The 13,664-nt window shown below is 42.8% G+C and overlaps 1 protein-coding gene across 1 annotated transcript in view; it reads left to right on the top strand.

Annotated features, from left to right (window-relative positions):
* The first annotated feature begins 12,593 nt into the window (after nt 1-12,593).
* Nucleotides 12,594-13,664, top strand: part of BLOC1S5 (biogenesis of lysosomal organelles complex 1 subunit 5) — a 45,668-nt gene continuing 44,597 nt past the window's right edge. The window contains exon 1 of the mRNA XM_047102408.1: nt 12,594-12,714. Within this exon, the coding sequence (XP_046958364.1) occupies nt 12,600-12,714 (115 nt within the window). The 5' untranslated portion in view covers nt 12,594-12,599. The remainder of the gene's footprint in view (nt 12,715-13,664) is intronic.

The following is a 13,664-nucleotide window of genomic DNA, read 5'->3' as shown; positions in this document are numbered from 1 at the left end:
TGACATATTTGACTATTTATTGACCTCTCCCTCATATTTTAAAATTCATTTTCTGCTTATGGATATTTACAGTAATTTGTTTACTAAAAACTATAATAAATTGTGCCAAGGATACAGAAAGGGAAGACAGATGGATTTGTTTTCAAATATTTATGCGAGCCAGTAAATGCGGTTGAAAAAATCTTTTTTGTTTGTTTCTTTCTTTCCTGTAGCCAGTATTCATTGAGGTGAAACTACCTACTGAACTGCCCTGGAGGGAGCTGGAATAAGATACATTCATTGGAGTTAATGGTTCTTTTGTTGTTGTTGGGCTTATTGGAATAGGCAGTGGCTAAAGACAAGAAGGGAAATTCTTGCTATCCCACCAATTTTAGGCCTGACAACTACTAGGTTTTTCTGAACTAAGAGCCAACTCAGGCTGCTGTTGAAGTGCTGTAAAGAACAAAGAGGCACATTATTAACAGATCTATACATTTTATAACTTACTTGCTGGGTAGATAATCAATTACTGAGATCTAAAGAACTTATATTTCTAAATAATAAGAATAATAGAGTCTTTGAGCACTTACTGTTTAATACTGTTATTTTGGTGCTGATGCTGAGTCTAAGCGGTATACAGTTCAAAGGTCAAGTGAAAAAAGATTTGGGAAATATATAGCCCTTTGGTTGAGTTCTTTTATCACTTACTAGCTTTATGACCCAAAGCAAATCAGTTAACCATATTTCCTTATCTATAAAAATAAAGATCACTCTCGCTTACAAGGATTAAATGAGGTAATATATGTGGAAAAGCCTAACATAGAGCCCATGTCTATCAGTAAAATGTTCTCTTTTTGTTTGTAAGACACCCCCCCCTGCGCCTCCATTTTTGTCCTTTATGTTACTAAGTCAGATTTAAGAGGCCAACTGTGGTGAGTGCTTTGTAAAATAGGACAATTTTTATAGGATTAAATCTCAAAGTGTATTGCCCTTAGGAACATTTTTAATTTTATAATACAGCCTTTAAATTAGAAACTATAAACTTGTATTTGCACACTGAGAATAGAGGGCTCAAGTCAATCTTGGGAGTGCGTATGTGTGCCATAGAGGCAGACCCAGTCTGTGACATTTCGTTCAAACCACCACCCCAGCTGGGTCTGCCACAAGTATTCCGTGTCATGTTTTACTGCTGCAAATTCCTCCTTCCCCCCCCCCCCCCCAACACTTCTCTCTTCTGCCCCTGGAACTGCTGGGGGAAGTAAGCAGGACAGACAGGATAGCTGAGAGATGGCTACCCAGCTTTCCCATTCCAGGCATTTCCCTCGTTCTCTTCAGGGTTAGGTCGGTTGTAAGGAAGCGGCAGGAGGACCCCTGTCTACCTCTTTGCCGAATGCCCCCTCCTCCCACATCTACCTCGTGAGTCCTTGGTACCCTTACGTCTGCTAGTCAGTTCTTTATGTAGGTGCATGGCATTGCTTCCACAGGTGTTATCTGGTGCTGCTAGGTACCAGGACTTCCCGTCACTAACTTGGATCTTAGAGGATGAGAGGATGGCAGAAATGTAAGAGACCTGGCTCCAGTAAGCAAAGGTCAGATGATGTTCTCAGCATCTAAAATAGAAACAATTCATTTCCGTGTAGAAATATTGCAGTGCCTCCTAGGTCATTTCTGTCAGGTACTTCTCTGCCAGAAATGCCCGTCCCATCTCACCTGATACTCTCTTCAGTATTCAACTATGTCTCGTCCTCCTGAAAGTCAGGTCTGTCCTGACTGACCCACCTCCCCCTCCCCCTGCTTCTGGCAGTTGACATTCTGGTACCATTAGGATTCTGTCTCTCTTCTCCCAGACTGTTAATTCCTTGAGAGCAGAGACTTCCCTTACACATCCATCCCTCAAAATAATGACTGGCACGCAACAACAGACGCTAAGCGTATGTTTGTTGAGAGACTATAGTATTATTTTAAGTACATTTTGTACTGACCAAGAAAAGTCTAAGGGTGAGTTGCAGTTAGGTACAGCTGTAAGTAGCAGAAAAACCAAGTAACGTCATGAAAGTGGTTTGTTTCCTCTCATGTGAAAGAATGCACACAGTCCACAGTTGGTATCGGGCAGGCAGCTGCCATCTTTCTGCTTCTCGGTACTCAACAGGTAGTTTCCTTTCTCTCAATTTACAGTCCAAGATGGCTACCAGAGCCCCAGACATCAGGGTCCATGATCAAGAACCAGAGAAGGGGGAAGAAAGGAAGGGCAAAAAGACTGTCTTCTCCCAACTGAATTAACTGAAGGACCTTTCCTGGAAGCTTTATTCAGCACTATCTGTTTACATGTCTGGCCATCTGAGCTGGGAAGAGGGCCGGAAACCTAGTTCTCTGTCCCACACATTGTCATCCAGAATAAAATTGGTGCTCTGACAAGAAGGGGTGAAAAAGGATACTGGGCAGACAGCTAGTATCTGTCACAGGAAGTAGTGTTTAAATGGGGAAATACCTTCTGAGTGCCAAAGTGTAAAAGAAATTTTATTAGTAAGTTGTTGACATTCCATGGATCATCAATTTGCAAACAATTAGAATACAGTAAGTACTTTTCACTGACCACAATTTCCATGGTTCAGAAGCTATTTCAGAATTCTACAATACTCAAGAGTTACCAGGAGGGTCTATTAATGTACTTTTAATAACAATAATAGCTAACACTTTTTGAGCATTTAGTATGTAGCAGGCAGACTTCTAAGTGCTTTAAGTGAATTCACTCCTTTAATGATTATTCTCTTTTTTGCAATTAATGAAACTGAGGCACAGATTTGTTAAGGAACTTACCCAGGATCACACAATCAATATCAACGAGCTGGGGTTCAGACAAAAGTTTGGCTCAAACTTAACCTGTAAACTACTTTACCCGTGGACCAGGAAGTTTCTGCTTAAATCAACTTGAGAAATCAGTTTTTACCAACCTTAGGGGAAAAAGCTGCCCTCCTAAGCATTGGATAAAATAAATGAGTAACTTCAAGAATAAATGAGGTAGTTACACATTCTGAATATGCTTAAACTCATAGATATGTACACTTCAGGTGGGTAAAATGGGTAAACTTTGTAATATGTGAGTTATAGCTCAGTGAAGGTTTTTTTTGTTCGTTTACTCTAAGGCTGGAATCATAGGGGGAGCCTGGGTGGTTCAGTTGGTTAAACGTCTGACTCTTGATTTTTGGCTCAGGTCATGATCTCACAGTTCTTGAGTTCAAGCCCCACATCAGGCTCTGTGCTGATAGTGCAGAACCTGCTTGGTATTCCCTGTCTCCCTCTCTCTCTCAAAAATAAATACACAAACTTAAAAAAAAAAAAAAAAAGAATGGAATTACGTATCAGCCTCACCATATAAGACCTTGAATAAGTCACTGAACATGAAATTCCTCTTAGGAGATAGAGATGAAAATTTCTGATCTCATTGTTTAATTTGCAATGAGAATGTATAAAAAGTACATTGTATAGTGCCTAGCACACAGAAAGGGATCAGTACAATCTACTATGGAAAACTGTAAAATCATAACCTACAATTTTATAAAGTGAAATCCTTAATCTAATTCTTAAGTCTTTTCCCTTCTGCTGTCCCTGGGACACCTGTGCAACATGAGCCCATCTGAGAGAAGACAGTTGGGCAGAGCATCTTATGATTTTGGAAAACACGAATTTGTCGTATTACTTACCAACTTAAAAATCTCTGGTCCTTACATCTTTCAAGCTGTTCCAAAAAGGGACCATACTATTCATTTTGTTTTGTTTCGCTTTCTAAAAGATCAGTGAGACTCCTCTAAAAGAAAGTGGGGCAATCTTTGTGCATGTTATTTCTTCTGAAGAGTGTATGCCCCTTTCCAACCATTTTCTTTGATTCGCAGAAGCCTGCATCACTGATCATTCGATAATCCCTCAAATATTTATTTAGCACCTACTATGTGTCAGAAACTGCTAGTTCCTGAGGATGACGGTGACATTAGTGCTTACATTTACAATCTAATGGTCTATGACCAAATTTCTGAAACAACGTGTAAAGTTTCTTTGGGAGGCTGCCATCACTCAACATTGTTGGAAAGTAAATAGAAACAATCAGGTACCATTTACTGAATGTCTACTATGTTGCAGACTCTTTACTAGGCACTACACATTCAGATTATCTCATATTAAGAAGTTAGGTTGGGGCATAGGCCAATCCACATGCTAACCAACACCTCACTTGAACTGTCGTTGGAATGAGCAGGAATTGTACAATTTCAGAGTCAGAGGACATAGTCTGCCACCATAGTCTGTTACAGGGGTGGATTTGACTGCCCTGAGTGGACAGATGGCCCTGTCTCCATATTCCACACTCAACTTTCAAGAACAGATAAAAAATTTCAAATAGGGAAGGGTCATTCTTCAGGCAAGAATCCATGGATTTTTCATTCATTAAAAATGAACACTGGTTTTAAAACACACAGATATAGTAGGACTGGAGGCAATTTCTAAAGGTCATCTGACTTTAGGCACAGTTATATCCAAAGCTTCCAGATGTCATGAAATATTTTGTGCAGTTCTGTGGTTGTAAATCTCAAGTAGCTGCTGTCTCAGTATGGTAGGAAAATGTAACAGAGCTTCAAGAATGACCTAATCACCTATCCATACCTGACTTTCTGGTTGAAACTCCACCCCCTCCTCATCCAAATTCAGAAATAAGATTATTGCACTTAACAGAGGTTCTTAACAGATATGTGGACATTCTCATTTTTACTCCTTGTTAAATGGACGTCCTCCATTGGCTCCACCCAACTAAATGTGAAGCCATAGTTAACTACAGTCAGTGAGAAGCTCATAAGGTCTTCTGCAAGGATGAAAGCAGGAAGGTAGGAACAGAATGAACAGGAAGATCACCTCTGGCCAGTGCATCATATGAGAGCCCTGCTAAAAGTCCTTCCAGAAAAGCCTGAAGATATGTTGATAAAAATTTAAGCAGACCTATCATTGGGAAAGAATAGAACTCTATTATAATCAGGTACAGGTGCATCCCACTGTAAGATCGAACACGCAACTATTTGACAAGTAGTCAAATTAGAATTATTGTGAAGTATAGCTTTTTCATTTATATATTTTTTTCATTTAACTTCATTCCTTAAAAAAAAAAAAAAGTCAGATGTTACCTGAACTTTGATATTAATCTAGCTTTGGCAGAGATGTGGTGGTTTAATGGATTAGAGCATTTAGCTTTTTACCCCAGAGAGCAATATTTCTTCTTTCTCTCCATAATTAGATAATCTGCCCCTACCCATTACCAGGGCACTAAATTTCAAGTTCTCCATACACCTGAGCAGGCTGCTACATATCTGGCCATCTTAATTTTAGTCTTGATTTATTGAAGCTGAATTACATTTCTAACTTCCTGGAGCTCTGGGTGAATTTTATTGCAAAAGCAATGGGGAGAAAGTTACCATCATATATCTCTCTTGCTGGGCAGAGCTTTTAGGTACACAAGGGGCTCTGTATCCCACTGCTCCATGTCTTATATGCTGAATTTATAACACTTTGAAGCCCAGCTCTAGGGTTACATACAGGCATATCAGAGATGAGATGGGGAATTTGATTTTGCAATAATGATTACTTGTTGCTGAAGCCCACATTCCTGCAGGCTCTGCCTTTATTCCCAATACTAGTGGTGAATAAAACCAATTCCAACTGCTACCTAATCTAGCAAAACTCATCTTTCACTTACGAGAGAGGCCAAAAGAAGGTAGACGGAAGTCAGGAGCATTTGAGATGTTGGCTAGTTTTACTATTATGTCTCAAGGATTTCTGATTCCATTATCGTGATTCCTTTAGGAATATTTTAATCTTTTAAACTTTCATTTCTTTGTGGGGAGAATGAAAGCTTTGCATCTTTTCCGGCCTGGTGAGTTAATGTGATGGCTCATTCGTGCTGTCTCTTCCACTTCAAAGAGACTGGGTCCCTAGGGCTAGCCAATTGTATTATGGATCCTGCAGATTTGGCTTGCCATTCCTGCTGAGTGTCATCTGCCCTCAGTCTTGCGGTGGGTAATTTTTGTCCTCCCTAACATCATCTGCTTGAGAAATTCGTGCCTGGGAGGCCTGTCTGTCCAAGTTAAGCTTGAAATACAGTAGCCACACAACTAATTTGACAAGGCATAGCTCTAAACAATAAAGCCACAGGCTTGCTTTGACCAAGACCACAAACTTCCAGCCATCTGATTACCAAGTCCCAAGTTTCTTTGGTGCGGTCCATGAACTAGTCTGTTCATGTCATATAGGCTGTCCTTCCTCTACTGCCTCATTTTTCCGGACCTTCTACAACACACACACCCTTATCTTAAAGTCAGTTAAGAGATTTTTAACCCTCTGGTTGGCCTCATCCACTTGGCAGTTTCTAACTGTTTTCAGCATTTGACTTGAGCCCTGTCACTTGGATAAAAGAATCTAAGAGTTGACTATCCTTGTCAGAAGTTTGGGGAATGCGCGATAGACATTGCACTAAAGCAGTGGTTCTCAGACTTTAGCGTGCGTGGTAAATCACCTAGGACTTCTATACAAGTTGCTGGGTCCCAATCTGTGTTTGCGTGGTTCAAGAGGTCTGTTGTGGTTGGCCCTACCCCGAGGACCCTGGTACGACACTTGTCCAAAGATTGGGTGACAGTAGGCATAGAGCAGCCTGGTCACTCAACGATGGGTGCTTTTGTCTTTTGGCATGGCTGAGTCGAATTTTCTGAAGGTGTGGCCAGCATGGTGATAGAGCACTCTACGTTCTGATCCATTGGCCCTATCACAGGAGCACGTCCCTCTCGTGGTGGCTCTGCAGTAAAGCACCACATGCACTCCAAGCGATGTATCTACACCAGAAGCATCTGTAGGGGCAACAAGCAGGATTCAGTACAGGACTATGGAGTGGCTGTCCCCCGGAAGGCGGTGGATATCAAAGCACAGCATGCTGCTTCCACCAAATGGCCTCTCAAGCCTGGTGTGCCAGGTGCATTCCCAAAACTTCATGAGATGCAGTAATATTTACCATCTTACGTCAAAAGACCCTCTAATCTTTCCTTCTCCTTTGCTTTCATTCGTTTCTTCCATTTTTAATTGTTTTCATCCTCCTCAAAAATAGGTTAGACAGAAGAGGATAAACAGTGATGTCAACAGAGAATGTTCCAGAGGAAAATCTTGTGAAATAGATATGATAAAAAGCAAAATAGATTTAGGAAGTCGCCCCCCCCCCCCAGCGATGCCTCTAAGGATGGGCTTATACCAAGGAATGAATTTCAGTGTTGTTCTCAAGATGTATATAATTAAGTGCTCATTTTATTTCTATTTTCTAATTTTCATAAGATTCAATATGGATTTAGCAAATACTACCCCGAAGTCAGAAGTTTACTCCTATTAAATTAACATTATTTCTATGATTTAGATATCTTAACTCTCATAAAGCACAATAACTGGAAAAATCCCTTTGTATTTATATGGTCTGAAACTGTCTGATATTGAGCCTCTGGAAAATGATCTTGGATCGTGTAAATATGAAGGTGAGAATACCTGCTCTTAAAAACACAGAAGTACTTAATGTATGATTCCATGCATATAATATTTTTTTAAAAGACAGAATTTTAGAAATGGAGGATATATTATAGGTTGCCAGGGATTGGGATGGGGACAGAGAGGAAGTTGGTTGTGGTTACAAAAAGGCATCATGGGCCATCCTTATGGCTTTGAAACTGTTCACTATCTTGACTGTGATAAAATTATATAGAGCCAGAGGCGCCCGAGTGGTTCAGTTGGTTAGGCATCCGACTTCAGCTCAGGTCATGATCTCACAGTTTGTGGGTTCGAGCCCTCATCGGGCTCTGTGCTGACAGCTCAGAGCCTGGAGCCTGCTTCAGATTCTGTGTGTGTGTCTCTCTCTCTCTCTCTCTCTCTCTGTCTCTCTGCCTCTCTCTCTCTCTCTCTCTCTCTCTCTCTCACACACACACACACACACACCATGAATATAAGAAAATGGGAAACCTGAAAGATTGGTGAATTGAATCAATGTCAATATCCTGTTTGTGATATTAACATTTGCAAACCATTACCATTGAAGGAAAACTAGGTGAAGTGTACAAGGAATCTCTCTGTATTATTTCTTACAACTGTGTGAGAATCCATAATTATCTCAAAGTTTCATTTAAGAATACAGAAAAATCTCATCAATCCAGACAGCAAGAGGTAATACCAGACCTTTGGCAGGATGATATAGGGTCCAAGCAGCCCTAATCCTAGCTGAAGTTTCCCGATGCAACAGCACTGCTAATGTGACTCGTCTCTGACTCCTTGCTATGAACCTAACCATCCCAGAGAACAACATAACTCAGTAGCATGTAGAGCAATACAATCAAACAGCTGGAACATGTACCTACAGATTATAAGCAACAGAATTGCAGAAAAGTAATTGTACGGTATTTTAATATTGTTCCCTCTGGTAGATTGTACCCTCACTGAGAGAAGGAAAAGGCTGAACGATCTTGCTCACCGCTATATCTCAGCTCCTAGCACTTCACTTGGTACATAGAAAGTGCTCACTGCATGCTTGTTAAATGTGTTGGAATGAAGTTTACAGCCCATCTGCCCTTTTAGAGGTCAAATGGCTTCTCTCTTCCCTCCTTCCCAATCTCCCTTCCCCACTCTCTACTCACCCATGTAAATGCATGCAGAGAGACCAAGGTTGTTTCTGCCACACGCAAGCTGGGCAGTCATTTAACCTCTCTGTCCCTCAGCCTCCTCATCTGTAAGATGGTAATAATAACAGCAGTATCTGCTTCAAAAGACTGACATGAGAGTTAAATGAATTAATATGTGTAGAGCACTTACATTATCTGGCAAACCATGGTTGCCACGTAGGTGTCTGTTCAATTGCAACACAATTCTGACACTGATTACCAGAGTTAGCTTAGACCCCACAGGTAAAGGACACCATCCTCTACAAGACTGCCCTTACTTCAGACACCAGGCACAAGCTCCAGGTTCCCAAGCTACCCATGTTAGCTGTCTACAAATTTTGGAGGTGCCCACTCTATCCCCTCAGGTTCAGTAATTCACTAGAATGGTCCTTGGAACTCAGGAAACTACTGTACTTAGGATTGTAGTTCTGTTGTAAGGGATACAAATCAGGACCAGCCAAAGGAATACATGCATAAGGTGAGACCTGGGAGGGTCCCAACAGGAAGCTTCTATATCCTCCGTATACCCCACCCTCTAGGCACATCAGGGGGAGATTGCCAAGTAGGAAGCTCACCAGGGCTTGTACAGGTTTTATTTGGGTTTCATTACTTAGGCATGGATGCTTGAATCATTGGCCACGTGATTGAACCCCCTTGCCAGGACCCACCCCCCTCCCCCCAGAGGTCAGACTGATATTACATGGCTCAGAGCCCCAACCCTCTAATCACACAGTGGTCTTTGAGCTCCCATCCTGAAACCATCTAAGGGCCTTTGAGAGTCACCTTGCTAGCATAAACTCAGGCCACCATGAATAACAAAGTTAATATCTAAAGTGAGATATTCCAAAGATTTAGAGGTTATCTCCAAGGAACGAGGAACAGAGATCAGCCAAATCCCTTACTATACACCATAAATAAAGTTTACTGAGTTGAATAGGTGGAGGGGTAAGGAAGGGAGCGTTCAAAGGGAAGAAGCAGAAATATTCCTGGCACAGCCATGGCACAGTAGAAAGACCCCCTAGCTGACTGGGCTTTGCTGTATTGTAATGCACCAGCCTGGTCATCTAAAGACTCTGTCCATGGTTCCGCTCTTTGGTAGCTGTGATGTCATCCTGTGGGAGTACCCGGATCATTGTAAGCCATCTTAAATCCTGTCGATGAGAGGGAGGGCATAATTGAAACACACAATTTAATGGATTTATTTATTTATTTAATGTTTCTCAAAATTGTATTATTTCTCACAGAATTCATTATTTCTCACAATACAGATCAGGCAGCTTTCTGGCTGCATGTGGTGGTATCAGTTTCACTGCAGATGGTGCAACTGCATTCAAAAGGCTGATGGTCGGGGTGAAGGAACCAAGAATGGCTCCCTCATATTTCTGCGGCCTGGTGCTGACTGCTTGGTGCCTTAGTTCTCACTCACACAGCCTCTCTTTACATGTGCTGTCTCAGTTCTCAGGGCAGGAGACCCTGGACTTGCTGACAAGAGAGCAAAAGTAGAAGCCACCAGGTGTCTCAAGGTCCCAAACCGGCACAGCATTTTTTTTCCCACCATGTTCTATTCGTCAAAGCAAGTCAAAGAGCCAGTCCAGATTCAAGGGGATAGGAAACAAACTCCAGGTCTTGAGGGGAAGAGAGAAGCATGTTGCATGTGCACACAGGGAGGGAAGGAATCACTGCAGTCATCTTTGGAGGCTCTCTACTGTATCCTCTGAACCTCAGTTTACTCATCAAAATGGGTATTTTAATAGCTACCTCAACTAGATTCATGAAAAGATTAAGAGACATGGGGAAGATGGTCTGTGATAGCATTTTATAAATTGTAAAGTCCTAAAAAAGTACAAGATATTTTAGTGGTGGGTGATACAGGTGGATTGTAAGAATGAGAACAGATTATACAAGGCTTTAAAAGGAGATAAGGAGGTTATTGTAATCATAATAACATTTATTGAGCATTTGGTTTGTGCCAGGCATTGTGCTAAGTGCTTTATAGGTATTATCTTTTTTAATCATCACAACGTCATAAATGGATATTTTATTGCCATTTGACAGGGAAGGAACTGCAGGCAAATGGCAGAGCCAGAGCTTCAACCCAATTCGGTCTGGTTCTAAAGTCTTAACTACTGCACCTAGAATTCTTCTATCACTTAAATCATAATCAATCGGCAGTTGGGTAAGGGGAGGTAGGAGCTACCCCAGAACTACTGAAACAGAACTTTTGAATATGGAACCCAGGATCTGCATATATAACAGCCACATTAATGTGGAAGAAGCATTAACCTTCCATAGTGAGCCTTTTCAGATTTTTCAGTAATTCGAAGACACTAAATGTTTCTTTATTTTCTTGAGAAACAGAGAAAGAGGGAAATTGGAGGAGAAGCAGAGAGGGAGACAGAATCAGAAGCAGGCTCCAGGCTCTGAGCTGTCAGCACAGAGCCCAAAGGAAGGCTCGAACCTGTGAACCACAAGGTCATGACCTGAGCCGAAGTTGCATGCTTAACCAATTGAGCCACCCAGGAGCCCCAGTTATTCAAAGACACGAGAAGACAAGCTATGAGAGGAAATTTGGGTTTGCAGGTATAGAAGAAAACTTGAGTAAGAAAAGTACCTAGAAGGGGGGAGAATAGTGAAGGGCTTTAAAAATAATTATATTTTCTAGAGGTTGATGCTAAAGCTAGGGAAATGAAAGTGAGACTAGAAAGGTTACAAACCAGAGGCAACAACTTGGAATTAACCAGCTGTACATTTCATGTATTAATCCATCTATTTTATGTCTCTGCCTTTGGACTTGTTTCCTCTGCTAGAAAACCACAAGTTCCATCTTCTTCTCACATACCCTGATTGACATTTCTTCATTTCAGGTCTGAGGACAAATAGGTGCCTCCTCTGGGAAGTCTCTCCTGGCCACCTCCCACCCCCCGGTGTGTCCCACATGTGCTGCACCTTCCTCCATGCTATTATTTGTAGGATTTATATTTTAAATGTTGGTTTATGTTTCTTCAGCACTCGACTGCAAGACCCTTGACAGTAAGGACTGTACAGAAAGTGGGGGGGCTGGGGGACAAGTGAAAACATAGAGATGATTCCTAGAACCACTGGATGAACACAGGAGGTGAAGGAGCCATTGCAAAGCTGCATTCACATTGTCTGCACAAAGACTTGTTGAGGCTGCAAGGTGAACTTTATGGAGTTTAACAAAGAGCAGCAATTAGATATATGCATCCCCAAAGCTGACACTTCATAACCACAATTCAAAGCAGCCCAGCAAATCTTTCTCTTTCATAATGACATGTATTTTCTCTTAGACCATACAATACACAACCGGTTGATATTTCACAAACGCAAATGCCAAGAACAAATTTGTTTTTTCTTCACAGCGGCACGGATGAGCATAAGTGATTAGACTTAGACTCAAGTTACTTAACCTTTAACCCTATTTCTTCATTTGTTATAAAGAAATGATAAAATCGTTTCCCCGAGTTGCTACCATGACCAAACGCGGCAACGCACGTCAAAATGCTTTATAAAATATTGGTGGCAGGTATAACAGAGATAATATACTTCTACTACTACTAATATTGCTATTATTCTGCGGCTGTATCTTCTCTCTTTCAATCTCTCTAATCCAGAATAAATTCTAGCCAGTTTAAGGTGCAATAACAGACGTTCACTCTAATTTTCAGGCAAATTCCAATTCCGCCAGCATCTGCCCTAACCCAGCATGGCGGCATCGGCTTCTTCAAGTTTACAACTCTGGCTACCCAAACGCAACTTGTTGCCCGCTGGGTGGACTCAGCTTCCCCGATGCCCTTTGATGACGCTTCAAGCCTGCGCCCGGAAGGCGGGCAGTTCAGGTCTGCGCAGGCGCAACGCGGAGGCGGGTGGGCGGAGCAGGTCGCGATGAGTGGCGGAGGGACGGAGACGCCTGTGGGTTGTGAGGCCTCCCCGGGCGGCGGCGACAGGAAAAAGGACTCGCTGGGGACCGCGGGCTCTCCAGCGCACCTCATTATCAAGGGTACGGAGTAGTGGGGCTGCGCTCTGGTGGATCCCGGCGCTGCTCCACCTCCGGGGCGGCGCCCTCTGACCTGGGGCGCCCCCCCGGCTGCAGGGCGGCCTCGCGTTCGTGGGAGGTAGGGGGAGTCGTGGCCGGAGTCCGCATGGTTCCCCACGCCAGGTGCCTTCCAATAATAACCAGCCAACTCAGCCCCTGTTACTACTTCGAAAAACCCGCGGACGTGAGTCTTGAGGCCCGCCCCCTCTCCCCTTTCCCAAGCCCCGGACCTTTGGGCGCAGAACTTCTTTGGACGCCGCCTCTTGACGGTGCTGTAACGCGTAGATATAGCATCGGGCTTAGGGGTCGAGAAGGGTCTGCTCCCTTAGTCAGGTCGTTTAGGAGTTGGGTGACTTTGGTTCGGCCGCTTTACCTACTCTGCCCCTGTGTGCTCCTGGGTCATGCAAGGATTAATTAGATAACATATACGAAAGCGTCTTAAAACGTGAAAGCGCCATATACAGCTACAGATGTCCATTGGGTTTGTCGGCTTTACGCTGGGAGAAGGTTACAACCTGGATTCTCACAGAACTTGAGTAGGTTTGATTCCCAAAGCTCACAACAACCCTGTTTTCCCGTAGCAGGATCTTTGCCGGTTAAATACTGCACTTTCTCATCCTCGTCCTTTCTTAACCCTGTGCTGGTCCTGTCTGTCCCAACATCTTGCAGCGTTGAACACCTCCCCCCACCCCCCCCCCCCCCACGTAGGATTCCAGAGTCCTTCAGCACCACCCAGGGAATGACATCCTTCGGTTGCTGCCTATTTTAACCTTATCTGTCAAGATTGTAGACAGCCCCCAGCACGGCTGGCTGTGGCTATTTGTAGACTTCATGTTGTCTCTTAAGTCTAATTAGGAGTGTTGAGAGTGGTGCGTGGGTGTTAGGGCTAAATTATAAATGTTTATATGTGCGAT

This window comes from Lynx rufus, unplaced genomic scaffold (genome assembly GCF_022079265.1).
Source record: "Lynx rufus isolate CCGP_SWC_20201006 ecotype Redwood Valley unplaced genomic scaffold, mLynRuf1.p SCAF_6, whole genome shotgun sequence".
Lineage (NCBI taxonomy): Eukaryota > Metazoa > Chordata > Mammalia > Carnivora > Felidae > Lynx > Lynx rufus.
This window is presented reverse-complemented; position numbering and strand designations above follow the sequence as displayed.